Here is a 23,270-nt window from a genome sequence, read left to right on the forward strand (position 1 = left end):
TAACAAATAAGTTATTAGTTGTGGGACTCCACGTGAGCTCCTTGGGGGGGAGGGGGATAAGTGGAAGCTATCAAAAAAAGTACAGCTTTCGCTCGATAACTGGGTAATTTCCACAGTCCAGTTAGCGAGCGTAGCTAGCCATATAAAAGCAATATTTACTTAGTGATTATGTTAAGCTTGATGTTTCGGATGGGCTTTCAGTCTTTGAGTCGAGAACGATTGTTTAAATTAAAACCTTAAAATTCAGAGACGAATGCCCCAGAGGTAAAGTCTCTCTAAACAAAAAAAAAAAAAAAAAACCTTAAAAAATATTCTAAATAGTAATGATTGGGCAGACCAAACACAAATGTTTAGGCAACAACACATATGGTTGACGAAGGACACTATGGCTCTTGAAGAAGGCCAAAACCCATAGCCGAAACGTTGGGAAAATAGAAAACAATCGTTCTCGACTTTATGACTGAGAAAGTCGAAGCGTCAATCAAACACCCTCGAATCCCTCATATAGATTATGTAAAGCTATAAAAAAGAAGACGAAGACTTCCAAATCACGACAATTCATAAAAAAAAAACAATCAAAGCTGATTGATCTTCCCTACATATCATTTTATTACCAGAAGGTATTAACTAACCAATGCTATCAATTAGGCCTCCACATCATCATCATCATCGTCGCCATACAATGCAACTTACGTGAGCCGCATATTCCAATCTGTTGAACTATTTTCATTTTTCCTCAATTGTGGTTGGACACAATTTAGCAAACTTAATTAAAAACACGCTAAGGAAGTAGACTGCTGCTTGGTAGTATGGTACACCGCCGCGCCGCGCGCCTGTATCCGTGGTGTATGCTATCCATTCCGCAGCAAATTTTAGTTATTAAAAAAAGGTGTTGCGCTCCAGTGGAGCTTAGTTTTAGCATTGGCGGTTAGTGCTTTCCTATTAATGCGTCAACCCACATACGCCGAACTCCAAAAAAAAACAATTGTGGAATGCAGACTTTGAATCCATTAGTTCAACGTAGATGGAGACCGCCGCGATAAGTGTGTATGAGTTATTGCAGTTTATTGAAGATAATGTGAGCTCATTCAAATTCGAATACATTCACTAATAGCTCAATCAGAACATCTTCAACTGCAATCAAACACTACAAGGTATCTGATTCATTTTTTCCAATAGCGAATATCTATCGCTCTGCAAATTTCTGAAGGAGAAGCACTCCGCCCCGATCCCTGAAAAGCATGATTCAGGCTCATTTACTCAAGTGTTGGTTATACTGCATCTCGGCGTTCCTCCATTGAGGAACCTTATTCCAATTCGTTCCGAACGCATGTCTCGCCTTGGTGTGATGTGGCTGTGGCATATACCAAGGGCTGCAACAAACCAACAGACAAAACCCACCAATTTAGTTGTGATTCATGTATTCTGATCTTTGCTCTATAGCCGTCTAGCACAACCAACGGCTTTTCTTCTATAGTATACCTAATTGCTCTCGAAGTCGGAGGAATTTCTGGGTAGTCTGATCCGGTCTGATTTTCTCGGGTCGGCTACGATGGAAGGTGAGTATTTTTTTTTTCTCTCGATATTATAATGTACCCTTACTTAGCATTCCGTCACTGTCTTCGGATCGAAACTAATGCAACTCGTTGCGGCTGAGAGCTGCAAGTATTGCTGGTCGAATGCATAAACACCGTGATGCCAGGCGAGGCGCGATTTCTACGACTTGTTAACCAAAGCGAAATCGAGAAAAAATCAAGCTCTAGCAAAATACTATTGCAAACTTCGCTCGCTTGATGCTAAAATTAGGTAACTTAAATTTTGATACTCTGACAAAATTAGTCAATAAAATTCATCCAGTATTAAATTTGACCAAAATACCGGAAGTCACACTATGTGCAGACATCAACGTTGTTCTCAAGAATAGTTAACAAACTAGTTTTAGCAATAATGGCTCGATTTTACGATATAATTCACAATAATTAAATGTTTTTTTTTGTCTATATTAACGAGATTTTTAACCCTAGGCTAGTTCATCTCGGGACCCACACTTTACTTCCCTTCCGAAGGAAGAACCCACATTTTTTTGTGAGTATGTCGGGAGTGGGATTCAATCCCAGGTCCTCGGCGTGATAGTCTTGTGTTCTAACCACCACACCAGGTCAAATGAACGAGATAAGACATTTGATATTTAACTTATGTATGCTATACACAGTTGCACGTTCTTAATTAATTACATCTCTATGCGAGGAATGTATAACAAAAAAAATGCCATTGACAGCTGACCGCATTTTATTCATTCCTTTTACCATTCAGATTCGCTTAAGATGTGAGCAAAAAAGTCAATCACAAATCATTTAATTGTGATGTCGGTGATGTTAATGACAATGAAATTGAAAATTGGAGCGCGGAAGATGAATGAATGAATGCATATATATAGCATGCTATATATAGCAGTCAATCATCTTCATCACGTTTGATTTCTATTCTTTTTCCCCAAGACACACCCATCGTTTAACAGCTCATCTATAAAAACAATTTCAACCTCGTCTTCACAAGTAAAAGTTGTTGATCAAACGTACCGCTGGCTGTGAAAGAAAGGAATCAGCCGAGTATTTACCGGAACAAACTAAATTACGTATAAAATACACAGCATTCCACTATAGGGGAGACTGAGGAGACTTGATCCCTGGGGAGACTTGTTCCCCCCATATTTTCTCGGAATCAAAAACATTTTTCTTATAGCATATTTTTTCCAAAACTACGTCTGGGCAGACGACAATGTTTTGGCTACAAATGATTTTGATTGTGCATTGCATTATATTTTAATGGCTGATGGTTAGTTTTCAGTCCTTAAGAAATCTTTTAGGTGATTCCGAAAAATCTCATTAACTTTGTGAAAATTGAACCAAATCGTGTCAAAATTTCACAGCACATAGTATAAATAAAACACACTCAAACGTATTTATACTAATAAGGCTGTTATATAAATATTTAAATTAATGTAGCTTAGTATATACAACAGTGGCATGGGGAGACTTGATCCCTCGAGGGTTACACACACATTATACATGTGAAAAATAAAATTCTATTTGGAAGCCCCTATTTAATCGGAATTCTAGTATATTCAATGATAAAACGTGTCAGATAATTATTATTTTATGACAAACCATAAAAAGGGGGATCAAGACTCCCCATTTTTAAAATACGGCATATCCTTAAAAATTTAAGGAAATCTTACAATTTCAAACACTCCATATTCATCAAAAATACAAGATAACTTGAAAAGAAAATTAATAGGAAGCTTCTGGAGTCATTTTCCCTTTAAATGAACCATGTGCTCAAAAGGGGATCAATTGTGACCCATTTTTGAAAATTACATCATAAGACATGTATCCACAAAAACACAGTTTTGAAAACTTTAACAATAATTTGAAGTCCTTCTGTTCTGTATAAACTTGCAATAGATGTTTACCTGCCATTGTGTACGAAAAACGGATCTAGTTTTGTGTTTTTCTTAAAGTTACAGACAAATTAAGAAAAAGGGATCAAGTCTACCCAGTCTCCCCTACAATTGAGACGAGAGCGTTTACTGCCTTGACTATTCCACTGGTTCATAAACTCTTCACCAGTCCTAGCTGTAATGGAAAAAAAATGCCAAAAGTTCAATAGGCCCACTTCTCATTTCATTCAAATTTTCAGCCGAATCAAATAACAGTGGGGCTATGCAATATGTATACAATTAGCATTTTTATTTTGATCAAAATATCATTTTTCGCGATGTCTTCGACAAAAATATGCTACATTATAAGTATAAAAAATGTTCAGAATAAAGTATTCCGGAAATATGATCCAATCAAAACATATTGGAAAAACCGTTTCTTCTAACACGTTTAGATTGATTGATTTTTTTTTTTTTGAACACTTTGTTCTGAACACTTTTTATACCGTCGTTGGGGGTGAGAATGGGTCAAAAAAGGATACTCAAAGATTGTTTGTTGAATAACGATTGAGGGGATTAGAAGCAAAGGGGTGTAAGTGACAAAAACCACTTTCAAGTAAATGAGTTTTAAAGTTTTTCACCAATTTTTCATCCCATACAAAATGTATGGAGTTTCAAAATTAACCCAATCTTCTACGATTTATTGTAATCATCGTAAAAATAATCTTAAAAAAGTTCCCGAAAGCTTGGAATCTGAAGATTTTTTTATATGCTCAGCTCAAAATCGACAAAATGGTCACTTACACCCCTTTGATTCTGGGCCCCTCAAATGCAATTGAAGTTGGAATAACTTTTTATTTGGTGTATATAGGGAAGTGAAACTATCTCGGCAGGGGTCCTATTTTGGGCACTTTTCTGCTATAACTCAGCCAATTCTGAACCAATTGACACAATTTTTGGAACGCGATGAGAAACGTTATTCCAATTCGTTCCGAACGCATGTCTCGCCTTGGTGTGATGTGGCTGTGGCATATACCAAGGGCTGCAACAAACCAACAGACAAAACCCACCAATTTAGTTGTGATTCATGTATTCTGATCTTTGCTCTATAGCCGTCTAGCACAACCAACGGCTTTTCTTCTATAGTATACCTAATTGCTCTCGAAGTCGGAGGAATTTCTGGGTAGTCTGATCCGGTCTGATTTTCTCGGGTCGGCTACGATGGAAGGTGAGTATTTTTTTTTTCTCTCGATATTATAATGTACCCTTACTTAGCATTCCGTCACTGTCTTCGGATCGAAACTAATGCAACTCGTTGCGGCTGAGAGCTGCAAGTATTGCTGGTCGAATGCATAAACACCGTGATGCCAGGCGAGGCGCGATTTCTACGACTTGTTAACCAAAGCGAAATCGAGAAAAAATCAAGCTCTAGCAAAATACTATTGCAAACTTCGCTCGCTTGATGCTAAAATTAGGTAACTTAAATTTTGATACTCTGACAAAATTAGTCAATAAAATTCATCCAGTATTAAATTTGACCAAAATACCGGAAGTCACACTATGTGCAGACATCAACGTTGTTCTCAAGAATAGTTAACAAACTAGTTTTAGCAATAATGGCTCGATTTTACGATATAATTCACAATAATTAAATGTTTTTTTTTGTCTATATTAACGAGATTTTTAACCCTAGGCTAGTTCATCTCGGGACCCACACTTTACTTCCCTTCCGAAGGAAGAACCCACATTTTTTTGTGAGTATGTCGGGAGTGGGATTCAATCCCAGGTCCTCGGCGTGATAGTCTTGTGTTCTAACCACCACACCAGGTCAAATGAACGAGATAAGACATTTGATATTTAACTTATGTATGCTATACACAGTTGCACGTTCTTAATTAATTACATCTCTATGCGAGGAATGTATAACAAAAAAAATGCCATTGACAGCTGACCGCATTTTATTCATTCCTTTTACCATTCAGATTCGCTTAAGATGTGAGCAAAAAAGTCAATCACAAATCATTTAATTGTGATGTCGGTGATGTTAATGACAATGAAATTGAAAATTGGAGCGCGGAAGATGAATGAATGAATGCATATATATAGCATGCTATATATAGCAGTCAATCATCTTCATCACGTTTGATTTCTATTCTTTTTCCCCAAGACACACCCATCGTTTAACAGCTCATCTATAAAAACAATTTCAACCTCGTCTTCACAAGTAAAAGTTGTTGATCAAACGTACCGCTGGCTGTGAAAGAAAGGAATCAGCCGAGTATTTACCGGAACAAACTAAATTACGTATAAAATACACAGCATTCCACTATAGGGGAGACTGAGGAGACTTGATCCCTGGGGAGACTTGTTCCCCCCATATTTTCTCGGAATCAAAAACATTTTTCTTATAGCATATTTTTTCCAAAACTACGTCTGGGCAGACGACAATGTTTTGGCTACAAATGATTTTGATTGTGCATTGCATTATATTTTAATGGCTGATGGTTAGTTTTCAGTCCTTAAGAAATCTTTTAGGTGATTCCGAAAAATCTCATTAACTTTGTGAAAATTGAACCAAATCGTGTCAAAATTTCACAGCACATAGTATAAATAAAACACACTCAAACGTATTTATACTAATAAGGCTGTTATATAAATATTTAAATTAATGTAGCTTAGTATATACAACAGTGGCATGGGGAGACTTGATCCCTCGAGGGTTACACACACATTATACATGTGAAAAATAAAATTCTATTTGGAAGCCCCTATTTAATCGGAATTCTAGTATATTCAATGATAAAACGTGTCAGATAATTATTATTTTATGACAAACCATAAAAAGGGGGATCAAGACTCCCCATTTTTAAAATACGGCATATCCTTAAAAATTTAAGGAAATCTTACAATTTCAAACACTCCATATTCATCAAAAATACAAGATAACTTGAAAAGAAAATTAATAGGAAGCTTCTGGAGTCATTTTCCCTTTAAATGAACCATGTGCTCAAAAGGGGATCAATTGTGACCCATTTTTGAAAATTACATCATAAGACATGTATCCACAAAAACACAGTTTTGAAAACTTTAACAATAATTTGAAGTCCTTCTGTTCTGTATAAACTTGCAATAGATGTTTACCTGCCATTGTGTACGAAAAACGGATCTAGTTTTGTGTTTTTCTTAAAGTTACAGACAAATTAAGAAAAAGGGATCAAGTCTACCCAGTCTCCCCTACAATTGAGACGAGAGCGTTTACTGCCTTGACTATTCCACTGGTTCATAAACTCTTCACCAGTCCTAGCTGTAATGGAAAAAAAATGCCAAAAGTTCAATAGGCCCACTTCTCATTTCATTCAAATTTTCAGCCGAATCAAATAACAGTGGGGCTATGCAATATGTATACAATTAGCATTTTTATTTTGATCAAAATATCATTTTTCGCGATGTCTTCGACAAAAATATGCTACATTATAAGTATAAAAAATGTTCAGAATAAAGTATTCCGGAAATATGATCCAATCAAAACATATTGGAAAAACCGTTTCTTCTAACACGTTTAGATTGATTGATTTTTTTTTTTTTGAACACTTTGTTCTGAACACTTTTTATACCGTCGTTGGGGGTGAGAATGGGTCAAAAAAGGATACTCAAAGATTGTTTGTTGAATAACGATTGAGGGGATTAGAAGCAAAGGGGTGTAAGTGACAAAAACCACTTTCAAGTAAATGAGTTTTAAAGTTTTTCACCAATTTTTCATCCCATACAAAATGTATGGAGTTTCAAAATTAACCCAATCTTCTACGATTTATTGTAATCATCGTAAAAATAATCTTAAAAAAGTTCCCGAAAGCTTGGAATCTGAAGATTTTTTTATATGCTCAGCTCAAAATCGACAAAATGGTCACTTACACCCCTTTGATTCTGGGCCCCTCAAATGCAATTGAAGTTGGAATAACTTTTTATTTGGTGTATATAGGGAAGTGAAACTATCTCGGCAGGGGTCCTATTTTGGGCACTTTTCTGCTATAACTCAGCCAATTCTGAACCAATTGACACAATTTTTGGAACGCGATGAGAAACGTATAGTATCTTGCCGTGTACAAAATTTCAAGTCAATTGGTTTGGAATTGACTGAGTTATAGCGAAGGGTGTCCAAAATACCGGCTGCTGCCCAAGTGGTTCGCTACCCTACTCTTCTATGTGGTAAAGTTAGTTTAGCAAGAAAGTATCACATTACATGAATTGCTTACTAAACTACAAATGAATGAAAATTGACCCAATCTCACCCCTTAGAGGGGGTGAAAATGGGTCAAAGTATTCGAAGTCTTCTATCTAAGAATATAAGTTAATTTTATTGGTCATATCTGGTAAACCTACTTAAAATACAATGTAACCATGACGAATCAAAACTTAGGTAATTTTAAAAGATGATTAATCCACCTAAAAGGACTAATATACCCGAAAAAATGGTTGAAATTTGCGAAATAATGTTTGTATGTTGTATCGCCATTTTTAGCCACCATAATTATCCTCATTTATAGTTTTAACCTCCATGAGAGGAGGAGGGATTACAATAAAGGAGGGGCGCATTGAAAGGTTGATTGAAAAAAGCATGATATTTTTAGTATACTGCCTATGAAATGTTTAACTAAACCCTCTCTTATAAACTTTTATGTACAGTGTATCAAACAATTGTCCATACAGCAATTTTTTGGTCAAAATAATTTTTCATTCAAATGTTCATAACTTTTTCATACGTCAATCAAAACCGCTGAAATTTTGACCAATTATGAATCATATTAAAGCTCCATTGGTAAAATTTTAAAAAGACAATTCACACCGTCTTCAGCCAGAGGCTGCACAGACTGAACACATTACTTACACTAGACAACGGACAATACACAGAACATCCAGTGGCCCAGTGATGAATTTTTCGTTTGACGAAAAGTTTCCACCGACTGGAGCGGGAATCGAACCCACACTCCGAGGCTTACGATACACCTAGACGACTGTCGCCGCTAGCCGCACGGCCACGAAGCCCACAAAATTTTGAGCGAGATCGAATAAGTTTTCTGAAAGTTATAGAGCTTTTAGAAAAAAAATAGATTTTTTAACACATTTTTAAAACATTATACAGGGGATGGCCAAAATGTTTGGGATAGGCAACTTTTTTTCTCTCACAAAAAAGTTCAACATGCTGTAACTTTTCATAGAGTGCATCAAATATTCTCAAATTTCTACTGTTTGTCAACCTATTATATGTGCATCATTGGTACAAATTTGAGCTCGATTGGTTGATCTTTCGCGAAGTTATAACCGTTCTGGTAAAACACTATTTTTTTGACTACTAATTTTTGAGCTGTCATATCTCGGAGACCAGTGAACCGAATTGAATGAAATTTTGAACTTTAATCCACAATTTATTAATGCTTGAAAATCATTTAAAACATGGGTACTTTTTTAAACGTTGAAAAAAGTTATGATGGATTGACACATTTTGGATCTTTTTCGAAAAAAATGCATTTTTTTACATCAATATCATAAAATTTTGTTTTTGATATCCAAAGATGTTCTACTCTGTTCAAAAGATATCTTTGGATAGATATATTAGAGCCTATTTGGATTAAAGGAAGAACACATTTAGTAATTTTTGTGCAGTATAGTAAATTTGACTCATTTTCCTCTAAATGGGTGAAAATGTCAAACCATCATAACTTTTTTCAACGTTTAAAAAGTATCTATGTTCTGATGAATTTTCAAGCATTATTATATTGTTGATAATCGCTCAAAATTTCATTCCATCCGGTTCACTGGTCTCCGAGATATGACAGTTCAAAAATTGATAGCCTTAAAAATAGTGTTTTACCAGATCAGTTATAACTTCGCGAAAGATTAACCAATCGAGCTCAAAATTGTACCACTGAAGCATATGTAATAGGTTAATAAACAGTCAAAATTTCAGAAAATTCGATGCACTCTATGGAAAGTTACACCATGTTAAACTTTTTTGTGAGAGAAAAAAAGTTGCCTATCCCAAACATTTTGGCCACCCCCTGTATCTCAGTTTGTACTCGATGAAACTTTTTCATTTTTTTTTGTGTTACAGCTGATAGCTAAGGCTTTCATATGCAGCTACTTTTGAGGTTTTATATTCACTATAAAAAATAAGAAAAATGTGCTTATTTAGTTGACGAAATTTAAAAATTTGCCATATTTTGCACAAAGAGTCTGCCAAACGTTTTCCACCAATAAACGTGCATTAGCTGAAAGAAAAATACATAGGACCTACTCTTCACATGTAGTTTAGTACGTCCGGTATAAAAATATTACATTAAGAGAGTTTAAAAACGTTAAAAACAGTTTGCACTTATATTGATCAAAATATGATAAATTTCCAAATGACACTCTGAACATATACAGATTTTTCATATTTTTTGTAGTGAATATAAAACCTCAAACGAAGCTACATATGAAAGCCTTAGGTATAAGCTGTATCACAAAAAAAAATGAAAAAGTTTCATCGAATACAGATTGAGATGTGCTCAAAATTCTTATAAGTTTTACAAAAAGTTCTATAACTTTCAGAAAACTTATTCGATCTCGCTCAAAATTTTACCAATGGAGCTTTAATATATGGTTCATTATTTATCAAAATTTCAACGTATTTGATTGATGTATAAAAAAGTTATGATCATTTGAATGAAAAAATATTTTGACTAAAAATTTGCTGTACGGACAATTGTTTGATATACTGTACATGATCATTGGCCTCTATATTGCTAAAGCAAATCACTCCATCTCAAGGTAGAGGGTCGTCCAAATATTATGTTACACAACATTTCACATTATTTATTAGACCCTCTTCCGCAATAACATTTAAACGGATGTTTTAATCAATTTTGCGTCCTAGTACAACGGGGCTTTTCGGGCTCGTTTGGAAGTTGACCATCAATGTTAACTTCTTTTCCCGATCAGCCTAGATAGCTGTGTAGTGTCGGTAGCGGTTGTCTCAATTGGCTAAGAATAACACTACGGATCGCCTGATCCAGTGGTAAGAATCCACTAAACAGGTGACCCCTAATTCATGGTGTTATGCGGCTTTAGGCTTACCGTGCCAAGGAATGAATGGTTAGGGGGGTCTAATAAAAACCTAACTACAAACGGAGCCTGTGGAGTACCAGGGCGCCCTCCGCGGTATTCTGCCCTTACTGCGCTAACCGGAGCAATGGTGCAGTTGACCTTGTGTTTCTCCGAGATAATCTGCTATCCTTCTTAAGCCTAAACTGCGAGGCTCAATAAGGGTGGGATTATAAGTATGTTGTTTATTAGCTTTAATTATAACCTATATGGCTCTTCGCATTATGCGTTCTTCACAGTGTCCTGTGTGTACCTTCGTCTCTGGCGCTCTTCAATCGATACCGAATTGGTTTTATCGCTGCTCTTTTTGCTTGTGTTGTGATTGTAAGAGTTCGATCATGCCTGGTTTGGGTAGTGGCTATGGTTATGACAGCTCAGATCAATCTTCAGCATAAAAGAACAGCATTGGTCCAAGAACCTTACTTTCGTAGGGAGGATTTCTATGTAGATGTAATGTTTTAATTAACACCAATATGGTTCCGCATTTTGCGTTTGACCCGATGTTTGCTACTTTCAGTAAAATTGAAATGACAATCTTGCGTGTCACGCCTCGAGCCCCAAAATGTTTTGATAAAACTACTTGTTTGCAGCCTTGCCGTTCCCAAATCTTGGTGGGATTATACTGTCAAGTTTATTCCGTAAATGGATAATGTCTTCGTATGAAGATTAAACCTATCAAATTGACCTCTTTCTTCTGAAATGATTAGAACGCTTTGTCGAGCTTCACACCCGTGATGTTTTTCTAGCAAATATGCCTCTCCATGGGAACCAACATGCTTACCAAAATGGAAAGTCCACTGTGATGTGTTTACACATTGTTGTTTACGATATCGGAAATGCATTCATTCAAAAATAATTTTGTATGGTTGTTTTCTCGGATTTCCAGGAAACTTTTGAACACGTACCTTTCGATTCCATATTGGATGCCGCATGGATTGTCCTATTTATCTTTCAATGATTTCCGATTGGATTTTCCAAATGCTCAAAAACCAACATCTCTTCTCGGCATTGCGTCTAGCAGCGATTAGGAAATTGAGTGTTTGTGGATGCCCCCATGTGGGAGTCTTGCCATGACTTTTGAGGAATCTCGTAGCAGAAACGCAATTGAGATAACTCAATGTGGTTTTCCTACTTATGATTTTGGCCATCACAAGCAGGGTCGTGCAATTTCGAAAGGAAAACATGACGTACGACGGCTGTAGCAAATCGTTTCCCATGCGAACGGACTGCTGTGATGCTTCATCTCTCACCCAGCAACACACTCGTTCGTTGCTGCTACAGAAACAAGTGTGTATGAAACATGGGATGATACACTTGGATTTTCGTTTCATTTATGAGTCATTGAAATACTTCAACATGCTAAAAACACTATTTAAACCACATTTTTAAATAGTGGTGCACGCCAATAGAATGATAATTATGTTTTATGAAAGAGGATAACAAATTCGACCACTTAAATCCAATTATCCGGCGCCCGTAACCATTGAGAGACTAGCGCGCACCAGTGAGACACTAATGCTCTGACGGGTGAAGCACAAGCAATGCGACCGGGTGGGAGACTACCGAGTGCTACGATGAGTGGAAAAGTTTTTTTTAACTACCGAGTCATTAGAAAAATGTACGAAACACTTGAAGCGACTCATTCAAATGTTGCATGAAAGTGTATCATTGAAACGAAATTGTACGCCCCTGATCACAAGCCTCAACAGGCTGCTTCATTTGTATATCTTAGCTGAGAATCCGACTGTGGAACTTTGAATCATTTGATATGTAACTACCCAGTTTTTACGCAACTGCGTTTCCGAGTACTCGGTAAACACTTGATTAAGTGAAACTGACCTAAGAAGCCTGAATCTTCAGGATGTTCTGTTGTTCTGAGCCCGTTGTGGCAAGTAGCTATAGGCTTACTTTACGCTTTATGCTTTTTTTGCAGTGCCCTTTTCAGGGCGCTGTTTGAACCCGTTGTGGTACGCTTATGCGATTATGTCGACCCTATTCCCTTACCTTCCCTTTCCCTATCCCATCCCTTATTGAATAGACTCGTATTCATGGCGATGGCACAAATTTCCCAAATGGAGGAGAACGTGCCTCTTGAGCCGACCTACTGATACCTGATACCTGATACGGTAGACTTATTCTTTTACATTAGTATTATTATGTGTTTTATGAATGATCCTTATTTGGAACTCTTAATTCATAAAGTTCAAGTTAAATACTCAATAAGCAATCTCGTATGCCGCAATTCGACGTTCGTTCGCTTTCCGACATTGTGCTATGTTACCGATTTTATAGCCCCGGTATTTCCTGAATCCCACTACCGTCTAGTAGTTTCACGATATTTCTTTAAAATTTCAAAAATGAGTGGAGAAGAAGAACGCTATTAAGTCTATTTAGTGAGCTAACGATATTGCAGTACAATAAAGATTAGCTGATGATTAGAGGAGCTGTCCAAACTCATGGGTTTATTGTTATAAATGATTTTAGGCACTAAACGTATGAACACACTTGCTTGACACTTCTTCGACATATTTTCGAAAAAAAACGTGCTTTTAGGCGCTGTCCATAAACTACGTAGACTCAATTTTGGCAATCTCAGACCCCCCCCCCCTCCCCCCTCGTAGACTTTCGTCCATACAAAATTTTCGAAATTTGTATGGACCGAAGACTTTGGCCAGACCCCCCGTTCCCCCTTCAGAGTCTACGTAGTTTATGGACAGGCCCTTATGAAGATACGGTAAACATGGCATCACTCCAACGCCAAATGGGGACTGTATAACAAGTTGATTTTTTAATTAAGGTTATGTGAACTCGATAACTTGTTGACCCAATCTCACCCTCATTCTTAATATTTAGACATAGGATCGAAAATATTGAATTTTTAAATAAAAAGTGTATTGATTGCCCGCTTTTGTCATTGCATCAACTAGGTAATACCTACAGCTTACCACTTATAAGAAAAATTATGGTTAGGTACTTATGGGAAACATAACGAAGGAGAAATTTTTCAGCGTGATTTACTGATAGTTTCATCATATTAGTTTAGCCACAAATTTAACAAAAAACGATTATAAGATGTTTATGTTCTGTATCATGACGTGTAAAAACATCTCCTCTTTGAAATAATATAAAATTTTCAGTATAAATTAGCGATGGTTGATGAGCTATTTCAAATTTTATGTTTCCCCGTTTTGACCCAATCTCACCCCCAGACCCATTGTCACCCCCATCGACGATACTTATAACATCACACATTTTTGTCGAAGACGACAAACTCGTATCTCTTATATTTTCGTACTCAAAACCCTTTTTCTATGAAAAATTCCCTATTTTCAAAATTAATTTGGACGCTTTTGAAGAAAAACACCTTTTTCGTTTTGTCACCGTTGAAAGATTAAATTAAGATCTTTTAAACAAGACTTGAAGATTTGAAATCGGCTTACGCCATCCTGAGATATTTTGTGTCATTTTTGGAAGAAAACCATGAATAACTTTTTAAATTGAGAATATAGAAAAATATTGAATGCACTAAAACTGCTCGGAAGAAATTGTTTGCGAGAGATCAATGTATAAAAAGTTATCGAAAGAAAACCTTTTTTTTTTGGAATGTCACCATATTTTTTTTTCTTTAAAAAATAATATCTCTTCTTAAACTATAAGAGATAGCAACATGGTTTCTTCGGCAAAGTTGTTTGGAATTGAATGATTTTCAACTTTGTAGAACATTTTGTTTCTCTATATCAAAACAATAAAAAGATGACATTGTGATTTTGAGAACCATTAGGTAAGACCACCCTAATTTCACTTTGTTGGAAAAAATGTTCGAAAAATATGAAGAAACTTGCCCGAAGACAGCATATAGCAAACCAATAAGCGTAATTATTTTTTGCCACTTAAATACGGCCCTCGGGCCATTGTGCAATGAAAATATAACATCAAGAATATTTTCAGTCAACGGTATTACACGCATGGTAATATTGACAATTTTTCAGTACAATTGACATAATTTTTGCATTCGGTTGGAAATTGTTGGTGCAATCCTTAATTTTAATTTGCAATCGGGCTGACAAAATCGGGTTATTAGTGTAGAGATGAACGACCATATACACTAAAACCTCAATTTATGCATGTTTCTTTTATGAACTTTTAATTTATTAATCTTTTTTATGCCCTGCATAAAAAGAGGGAAAGCTACTCAGAACCAATATTGTGCATAATAATATTTAACCCTAAAAGGGATACCTTCATGGCCTCAGTTTCGTCACCTCGCTGAGTGTGTTCCATCAAAGACGAGCTCTGAAAGGCGCCTGGGGTCCAATGGACCCCAGGTATCCTTTTTAGGGTTAATAATGACGATGTTGCAATGGTGGCCAGGGGGTGTTTATAGGGATGAGCAAATGGAAGTCACAGGGGAGTTTCAGGGGGTCAAAAGGGGTTTCCGCGGGGTACCAGGAGATCTCAAGGGGGGGTGTCCAGGGGTCTGAGGGAGTTTTCGAAAGCATTGCAGAGAGTTTCAGAAGGTATTCGACGGGTTTTGGAGGTGTTAAAGTGCGTTACATGAGGTCCAAGTGGGTCTTAGAGGGATTCGGAGGCGTTGGGCAGGCGTTTTTGGGAGTTTAGATGCGATACATTGGGTCCGAGGTGGTTTCAGAATATTTTTGTCGGGATTCAGAGTACTAACGGAGCCGTTTTCGGGGGTTTCAAAGGGTCATAAGTGTGTTACATGGAGTCGGAAGTGAACGGAGGAGTTTTCGGGGGTTTTGAAGCGTCGCAGGTGCGTTACATGGGGTCCAAGGGTGTATTAGGGGGATTTTGGGGCCATTTCAGGAAGTTTCAAAGCAATTTCGGTGGGATCCAGAGGCGTTACGGAAGCGTTATGGAGGAGTTTTCGGGGGTTTCTGAGTGTCTCAGGTACATTACGTGGGGTCCGAGGGGGTTTAAGGGGGATTTTGGAGGGATTTCAGGAAGTTTCAGACCATTTTCGGCGAGAACCAGAGGTGTTACGAAAGCGTTACGGATGTGTTTTCGGGGGTTTCAGAGTGTCTCAGGTGCGTTACATGGGGTCCGAGAGGGGTTAAGGGGGATTTGGGAGGCATTTCAGGATGTTTCAGATTAGAGGAGGGTACGATCATAGACTAATATCAAGACCTTGATGTAGCTAAGAAAACCATTAAATTTTGTGTGTCCAGTCCGGTACCCAATAATATTCATTACCGTGTATTTTTTCCGTGTAAATTGTCTTTTGTGCAAATTATATTTAGCATGTTACACCGATCTGGCAGTAAAGGATTAAACATAGTTTACAAATTCGTAAGTGGTACAGTCCTGACCGCTGTTATGAGGGTTGCCTCGGTTGCCTTTTTCCCGTCCGAACCAAAGCGCAAAGATTGGGACTAATCTCTGACCCTTAGACAAGACTGTCGCAATCCTCCAATGATTGAGAACTGTCCTTGCGACTGGCCAAGTCCTTGCGACTGCTGAGGAATGGGGAAGGATGGTTAGTTTTGGGCACCTATGAAAAACCTCAAATATGTTGCAAGCAATGTATAAAGTACAGGGAAAAGAAAAACCCTGTTCGGAGGGGAGGGGGTTTGACAATTCCTATTTTTCGAGTAACGTACTTAGTTGATGCTTCCGAAGGGGCTTTTGAGGGACTCCCAGTGGGTTTCAGGTACGTTTAAGAGGGTCCCAGAAGGTTTCAGGGGTCTCAGCGACTGTCGCGGACGCGGTAATTTCATAATTCGCAATCAAAAATTAGCAATAATTACTGATCAACCTTCCGTCGGTCAGTAACCTAGGTCGACACGCCCGAAAAGGGAAAAGGAAAAAAACAAACAAACCCGACCCAACATATGGGCAACGGTAGCAAGTGCATTGACATCAAACCCGAATCTGTGGAAGCAAAGAAGGCAGGAAAAGGTCCCATCTCAAGCATTTCCCGAGCTAGCTATTTGACACCGTAAGTACGCCACCCTCGACAGAGCGACACCCGCGCGCGGTAGGAAGAAAGAATAGAACAAAAATAACACAAATAGATGAACGCTGGTTGCCTATCGGATCGTGTCAAGAATCCTGATGCACTTACACAGCCTGAACGTTGCACCGATCAATGCGCAAGGGATAGTATGGAAGCACCCGGCGGCTAAGCGCAAGAGAAATGAGCATAAATAGAAAGGTCGTAAATTGCGGCGATAATTACCCTTTGTCAGTAGGCGGAGATGCGTCCCCTTTAGGTGGCAAGTCAGCTTACCAGTAGGTAGCTGATCAATATTGAAACAATCCACCAGCCTCGTCTTGCTTAGGTTCCACGGAACCGGCAGCGATAATCAGAAAAGGGCCAAAGGGACGACCGCCGGCAAGGTAATAAAATTCCCAAAAAAGACTTGGGAACAGAATGCGCAACCGTCTTGCGGTGAGGGGGTCTGATAGCGCTAGGATCGATGCACCGTAGGTTGATTATGTAGAACCGGCGTACATCTATCGGGTATGACTCGATCAGGCTCTGGGTGTGGAAAGTCGTAAAATTCGACCGTACTTATGGAAGTCAGATAGTGCGGGAGGGAAAATATTATTTTTAAGTTAGATAATAAGAATTCTGGCTTCTCTTTTTGTCTTTAGAAGTAAGTGTGGGTAGCCAGACCCACATGCCCTATAAAAGCGGCCTGCGCCGCTGGAAATACAGAAGTTTTGGTTTGGAAACGCCACGGTGCAGTTGTCCCTTAATCCGAAATTTACGAACACCTCGCAACGACTTTTGATTCTATAAGGTTCTGAAGACGGAACATAGACCGCCCCCCTAAACTACGCGGTACTAGGCCCTTCCCAACCTTATTTGAAGGAAAAAGTCTAGCGCTTAAGGTCTAGATACTTCTCTTGGGTGAACCGAGAGATTTCTCTATTCCAAAGGCAAAACCTTGACTTAGACGATACAAGCCCTTTGGACGAATTACCCTTCTGAAGACGGAACATAGGCCGCCCCCCTAAACTAACGCGGTACTAGGCCCTTCCCAAGGCTAATTCGACTTAGAGCTAGATTCACAACAACCAGCCAAGTCTGTTGTTGGAAATCGCAATCTCACTGACCACTTACATCAAGGGCGTGTCACACCGAAGAGCTTCCTTCGCGGCGTAACACCGGGTTACGTAGTGTTCTCTAGGATAGGCTAGGCCCGGTGTTCTTCGGGCCCCGTGCGTGACAGCGACGCTTCAGAGGGTTGTCGTCCTTAACATCACTTGAGACATCCCTGAAACTCCTGTAATACTATTGAAACACCCCTGTAATCCCCGTAATGCTATTGAAATTCTAATGCTGTTGGAACGCAATTAAAAAAAACTCCTGAAATCCCCTGAAATAACCCCCAAGAGCACTTCATGGCCCCCCATATCAAACGCCCAGGAGCGATTCTCGCAAACTGAGTTTCCTCACTGAAACCCTGACTTAATTTATGCATAAAATTCTCACTTTTTATGTCATTTCTATTTATGCACTCTTAGCCCATGTCATAAAAAGAGTCATAAAAAGAGTTATATATATAGTATATACAGCTGTTCATTCAAAATTGATTTGACATTGACTAAATTATAATGGAAAAGCTCCCAAAATAGCAGCTATTGCCCAAGTGGATCGGTACTGTACCTAGATAATAGTCTGGTATTTTAAAAGGGTTTAAAAAAAATTAATGAACGATATGGGTTGCTCTGCTTCAGAGTAACTCTGCATCATATTAGCTGTGTATAGTTCTAATATCGACTTTTTCTAATAAGTCAGCCAAACTTCCAGCAACACTGCTCTGTACGGGGCGATAATTCAGCGCAATTTTCCACGAGACCCCTAGTCGTGCTAGTCCTATACCCGGCCGCACCGTGTTTTGCTTATCGTTGCCGTCGTCCGTCCGTCATCGATCGGCGAAAGAGAGAAAGACACACTCCACCGAAGACTACGACGCCATCGACGATCACGGGGGGCAAACGAACGCAGGTCTGAACAAAAAAACAACGCCTAGTATAAGACCCACGCGCCCCAAGCCGCAGCTGCTTATTTGTTTTCGGAAAGTCTCGACGAGCGGATCTACAGCAGCAGCAGCAGGCGCGGGAATCACTTTCGCTTTCCTCGCCGCTAGTGTGTGTTACCTACCTAGGTACCTCCGAACGTACCGGAGTAGCAAGGATAGCTGCCCATCAGCACGGACTGACCACCGAACCGGGTTCGTCGCGTGTGGATTGAAGTTCTTTTGTTGTGCAAGTGATAGTGCGCTGAAATATCTGGAGCGGTGTCAACCAGTGAACTTTGAGCAGGACGAGGTCAGAAGGCTTAACGAGCATGAAGAACATGTTATTACTGGTGAGTGAACTTTATACGAAACTGCGAGACGAATTGAGCTGCGGGAATGTCAAGTATTTTGTTGGTGAAAATGCCAATGCTGATTTACGGTGTCATTGATGAATAGCCTTTAAGATGTGCTTCCTGGAGTGATTGAATCTAGTAATCTGATAGGTCTAATAATGCCATCAATCATGTTCAAGTTATCTTCAATCAGTGTGAAGTGTCATTGAAATCTACTCAACCGAACTTATGTCGATCTCAAGTATTTATCAATACATAATCAGTTTCACTCATTTCAATTATTGAACAATGCTGCCGCCTGTCTGAGGCTACAACGGTAAACGAAGACAGAAAAGCGAAAGATCGTTAATAATCTCAAGGATATTGCACCGCCTGGCTGATGCTGGTATATATTTTTATTGCATGCCTTCAGAAAATAGATCACCAGTACTGGCAGAACCAGTTGAGCTAGTTGAACGATTGTAGTCGACACGGATCATGCTAATATAACCAGAAACAGTGCCTCATACATCGTAGTATAATTTATGCTATCGTCGATTGTCTTTAAGATCCTGCCCACAGATCCATCAAACTAATTGTGCGTGCCTTCTGTCTAACTCGGAGATTAATCTCATCAGATCCAAGGTTACTCCAAAGACTCCACACCCTTTTCGCACAGTTCCTTGACTTGATTTCATTACAAGCAGTAGGTAGGCAAGCACCGATCGACAACGCGTCGTCACAGCCACGTTGTCAGTTCTTTTGAAAGCTCCGAAATTACTTAAGCTCTAGGTCTAGAGAGGTATGCCTGCAAACTCGTTGCTTGTTGGAAGGAGCGCGTGTGTGGTTACTCCACCTATTCTAGATATACCTACTATATAGGTGGTAGGTGCGACAGCAACTTACTTTTTATTTATTGTGTGATCAGACTACATTCACTTTTCTTGGTCAGCTGCTATTATATGGCCAAGGCATGGCACGGTGCGGTTCAACTGGATGACTTAAAGTGACGGGATAGCTCTCTACGTCGCAGATAATAACTAGATACTGTGTGAAGTTTTTACTAATTGTGTTTGAAGCTTCCGGGGATTCATCATGCTTGAGAATTTTCAGACTAGAGTTCATGTAGTTCAGGTAGCATGGTAGTTTACTCTCCTTTGAAAAGACAATCAGGAAAAGTCTACAATGATAAACTCTCTGTTTACAGGAGAAAATTTATTTTTATTCCAAAATTTTTATCGAAAGAAAATATTTAAAGTCTTGATTGATTTAAGAAATAATTTCTACAATGATTCCTCCAGGTATCCATTTAGAATACATTTCTAGAAAAAAAAATATCCAGGATTTTTTTCTTGGGTCTTCTTCAAGAGTTTTTCAAGAAATTTCTCTTGAATTTAGTCCACGAGTTTCTTCTGTAACTCTTTCAGACATTTCACACTGAATTCCTTCAAGGATTACTATAGAAGTTCGTGCATGTATTTGACCTTCTCTTCAAATATTTCCGAAGGAGCTCCTACAGCAATATTATCAGAACTTCTTCCTGAAGATTTTCTTCGGAATTTCTCAAGGATTGCTTCTAGATTCTACTCAAGAAATTCCTCTAAGAATTTCTCGATGGGTTTCTCCAGGAATTCCGCACAAAAGTTTTCTTGAAAAGATTCAATTCCAGAAGAAACTTTTCACAGGGATTCGTAGATTGTTTCAGAAATTCCTCCAGGGGTTAAGATTTTTTTAGAAGTCTATTAACGTATTACCAGGAGTTTTTGATGGATTCATTCGGGCAATCCTGCAGGAGTTTGTTCAGGGATTCTACCAAGAATTCCTCCAGCAATAATTTGTGCAATTTCAGAAAATATCTCTCGATGAATATCTGTAACAATTTCTACAAAAATCTCTTAAAGTTTCCCAGAAGATACTTGTAGTTGAACCTACAACAATTTCAAAAAAAAACCTTGAGGGAATTTCTACAGGAATCCCTGAAAGAATTTCTCAATGAGTTATTGGAGAAGCCCTTGGAATATTTTTAAAAACAATCTCTTTACATCATTTTTTTTAAGAATTATTTAGCGGAATTTCAAAAACTTCATGGACGAAGTTTTGAAGAAGTCGTTTACTGAAATTCCTGACGAAATCTCTAGAATCTGATGAAGTCTCTGAAGATATGAAACGCCTAAAAGAATTGCAAAAGGAATCCGATCAGGAATTCCTGAACGAATTTCTGAAGGAATTTCCTGAAGAAATATACAGTAGAGTCGCCATAGAAATCTCAGGTAGTAAATGAATTTCTAGATAATTTCCAAGGAAATTTTTTTATGCAATTTATCAAAACTCATTGTATGAATTACTGCAGAAATACTTGAGGGAATTTCTGCAGGCGTCTCTGAAAAAAAAAATCTAAAGGAGTTATTGAAGGAACCCTTGAAAAAAATTCTAAAGAAATCTCTTTAGGATTTAAAAAAAAAATAGCGGAATTTCAGAAAACTCCATGAAGAATTTAAAAAAAATCCTTCCCTGAAGTTCTTGAAGAAATCCCTAGAATCTGATGAAGTTTCAGGAGATATTTTTGAGGAAATCCTAAAAAAATCAAAAGGAATCCAAACAGAAATTTCAGAAAGAATTTCTGAAGGAATATTCACTAGAGTCCCCGTATAAATCTCAGCGCCAGGTAAAGAATGAATCTCTAGAGAATTTCCAGAAAAAAAAATGAAGGAATTTCAGTTTAAATGACTGATGAACATGTTGGAGGAATGTCAGGAGAAACTTGGCGAGAAACCCTTGGTGGAATTCCTAGAAAAGTGTATTGAGGAATATTTAGGATAATTGCTGAAGAAATGCTTTTGTAATATCCTTGTATGATTCCTGGAGCAATCTGTAGATGTATTTCTGAGGAATTCCTGTAAGAATACCTAGAGAAACGCCTAGACAAGCTTTTGTGAATATCCATAGAAAAAACACTCCAGATATTCCTGTAGAAATTAATTGAAATTATTTTCAAATTAGTTCCTTAATTGTCCATGGAGAAATTCGTACAGTATCCTTAGAGAAAATGACGGAGAAATCTCTGGGGGGATACTTGGAGACAAATCTGGAGCAATTTTTGAAACGTTAAAACGCAAGAATCTCTGGAGGAATGCCTGGAGGACAAGTTCCTGTGTGAATTTTTAACAGAGTAATTCCTGAATAAATCTCTGGTGGACTTCTTGAAAAAATATCTAAATATATGAATTTCCGAAGGAATCTCTAAAGGAAATTATGAAAGAATCTTTGGAAGAATTTTTGAAGTAATCCCTGTCGAAAACTGAGGAGGAAGCCCTGACGGTTCCGACGGTTTTTTTTTTAACTAAGACCTGAAAAATTGCTAAAGTAGCCTGGCGAATTTTCAGAAGAAACCATAAAAATATTTTTTTGGGAAATTTCTGGAGAAATTCTTAACTTTAGTCGTGCCTTGGGGTCATTGAGACCCAGACAGGCATACTGAACGTCCACTAGGTCTGATGGGTGATCAAAATTTCTAGGAAAATTTCTGAAAGAACTCTGAACAATTGATTTCCTGAAGGAATCACTGAAAACATTTCAGAAGGCATCCAAAAAAGAATTCTCGCATGAATTTCTGAAAAATTTGTGGTGGAATTTCTTAGGAAACTGATGCACGAGTTCTTGGAAATTTTTCGGGGATCCTATAGAGGAACTTTTGAAGGAAATTTTCGCGTAATTTAAGCAATCCATGCAAGATGTAGTGTCCTCATTGAAGAGATTCGCGAACCAAGCCTGGTTGCCATAGAAGATGATTTGAAAGAAACTTCATTACGAATCTGTGGAAGACTTCCAGAGAGAAATTCCTAGAAGATTTCCTAAAGGAATCTATGTAGGTATTTCGAAAGGAATCAAAGGAAGGTTTTATGAAGGAGTTCTAAAATAAATGTTTGGGTTAATCTCAAGAAAACTTTTGGAAAAAAAATCTAAAGGAAACTAATCATCAAAGGAAATTCCTGGAAGATTTTTTGAAGGAATATCCAAAGAAATCCATTCCTGGCAGAATTCCATATTAACTGTCTAAAGGATATTCTGAAATAAACACTGGAGGAATTTCTGAAGAAACCCTAGGACGACTGTTTACAGTCAGGTTTTTTTTACGCGGGGGATACGTACCGCGTAAAAAAAAAAACTCAGTTCAAAATTCGAAAAACCGCGTAAAAAAAATCTCACCATTTCTCGACGAATCATGCAAAAATAAGACGATGAAATTTTTTTTTGTATGGAGTTTTCATTTACGCGGCCGCGTAAATGAAAACCGCGTAAAAAAAAACCTGACTGTACAGAAATCCACGGAGGAATTCCTGAAGCAATCCATGCAATATTTTCTAAAATAAT

At 38.0% G+C, this 23,270-nt stretch overlaps 1 protein-coding gene and 1 long non-coding RNA gene across 4 annotated transcripts in view; both read left to right on the forward strand.

Annotated features, from left to right (window-relative positions):
* Positions 1 to 23,270, forward strand: part of LOC134292052 (uncharacterized) — a 387,121-nt gene that overhangs the window by 8,674 nt on the left and 355,177 nt on the right. The gene's annotated exons all lie outside the window — the stretch shown is intronic.
* LOC109430468 (titin) overlaps positions 18,597 to 23,270 on the forward strand; it is a 45,615-nt gene continuing 40,941 nt past the window's right edge. Inside the window, exon 1 of one of the 3 annotated variants that reach the window (XM_029876411.2) lies at positions 18,597 to 18,917. In XM_029876411.2, the coding sequence (XP_029732271.2) occupies positions 18,897 to 18,917 (21 nt within the window). In that variant the 5' untranslated portion in view covers positions 18,597 to 18,896. The remainder of the gene's footprint in view (positions 18,918 to 23,270) is intronic. The other 2 variants (XM_062860739.1, XM_029876422.2) reach the window with 2 other exon arrangements.

Source organism: Aedes albopictus, chromosome 3, assembly GCF_035046485.1.
Source record: "Aedes albopictus strain Foshan chromosome 3, AalbF5, whole genome shotgun sequence".
NCBI classification, from domain to species: Eukaryota; Metazoa; Arthropoda; class Insecta; order Diptera; family Culicidae; genus Aedes; species Aedes albopictus.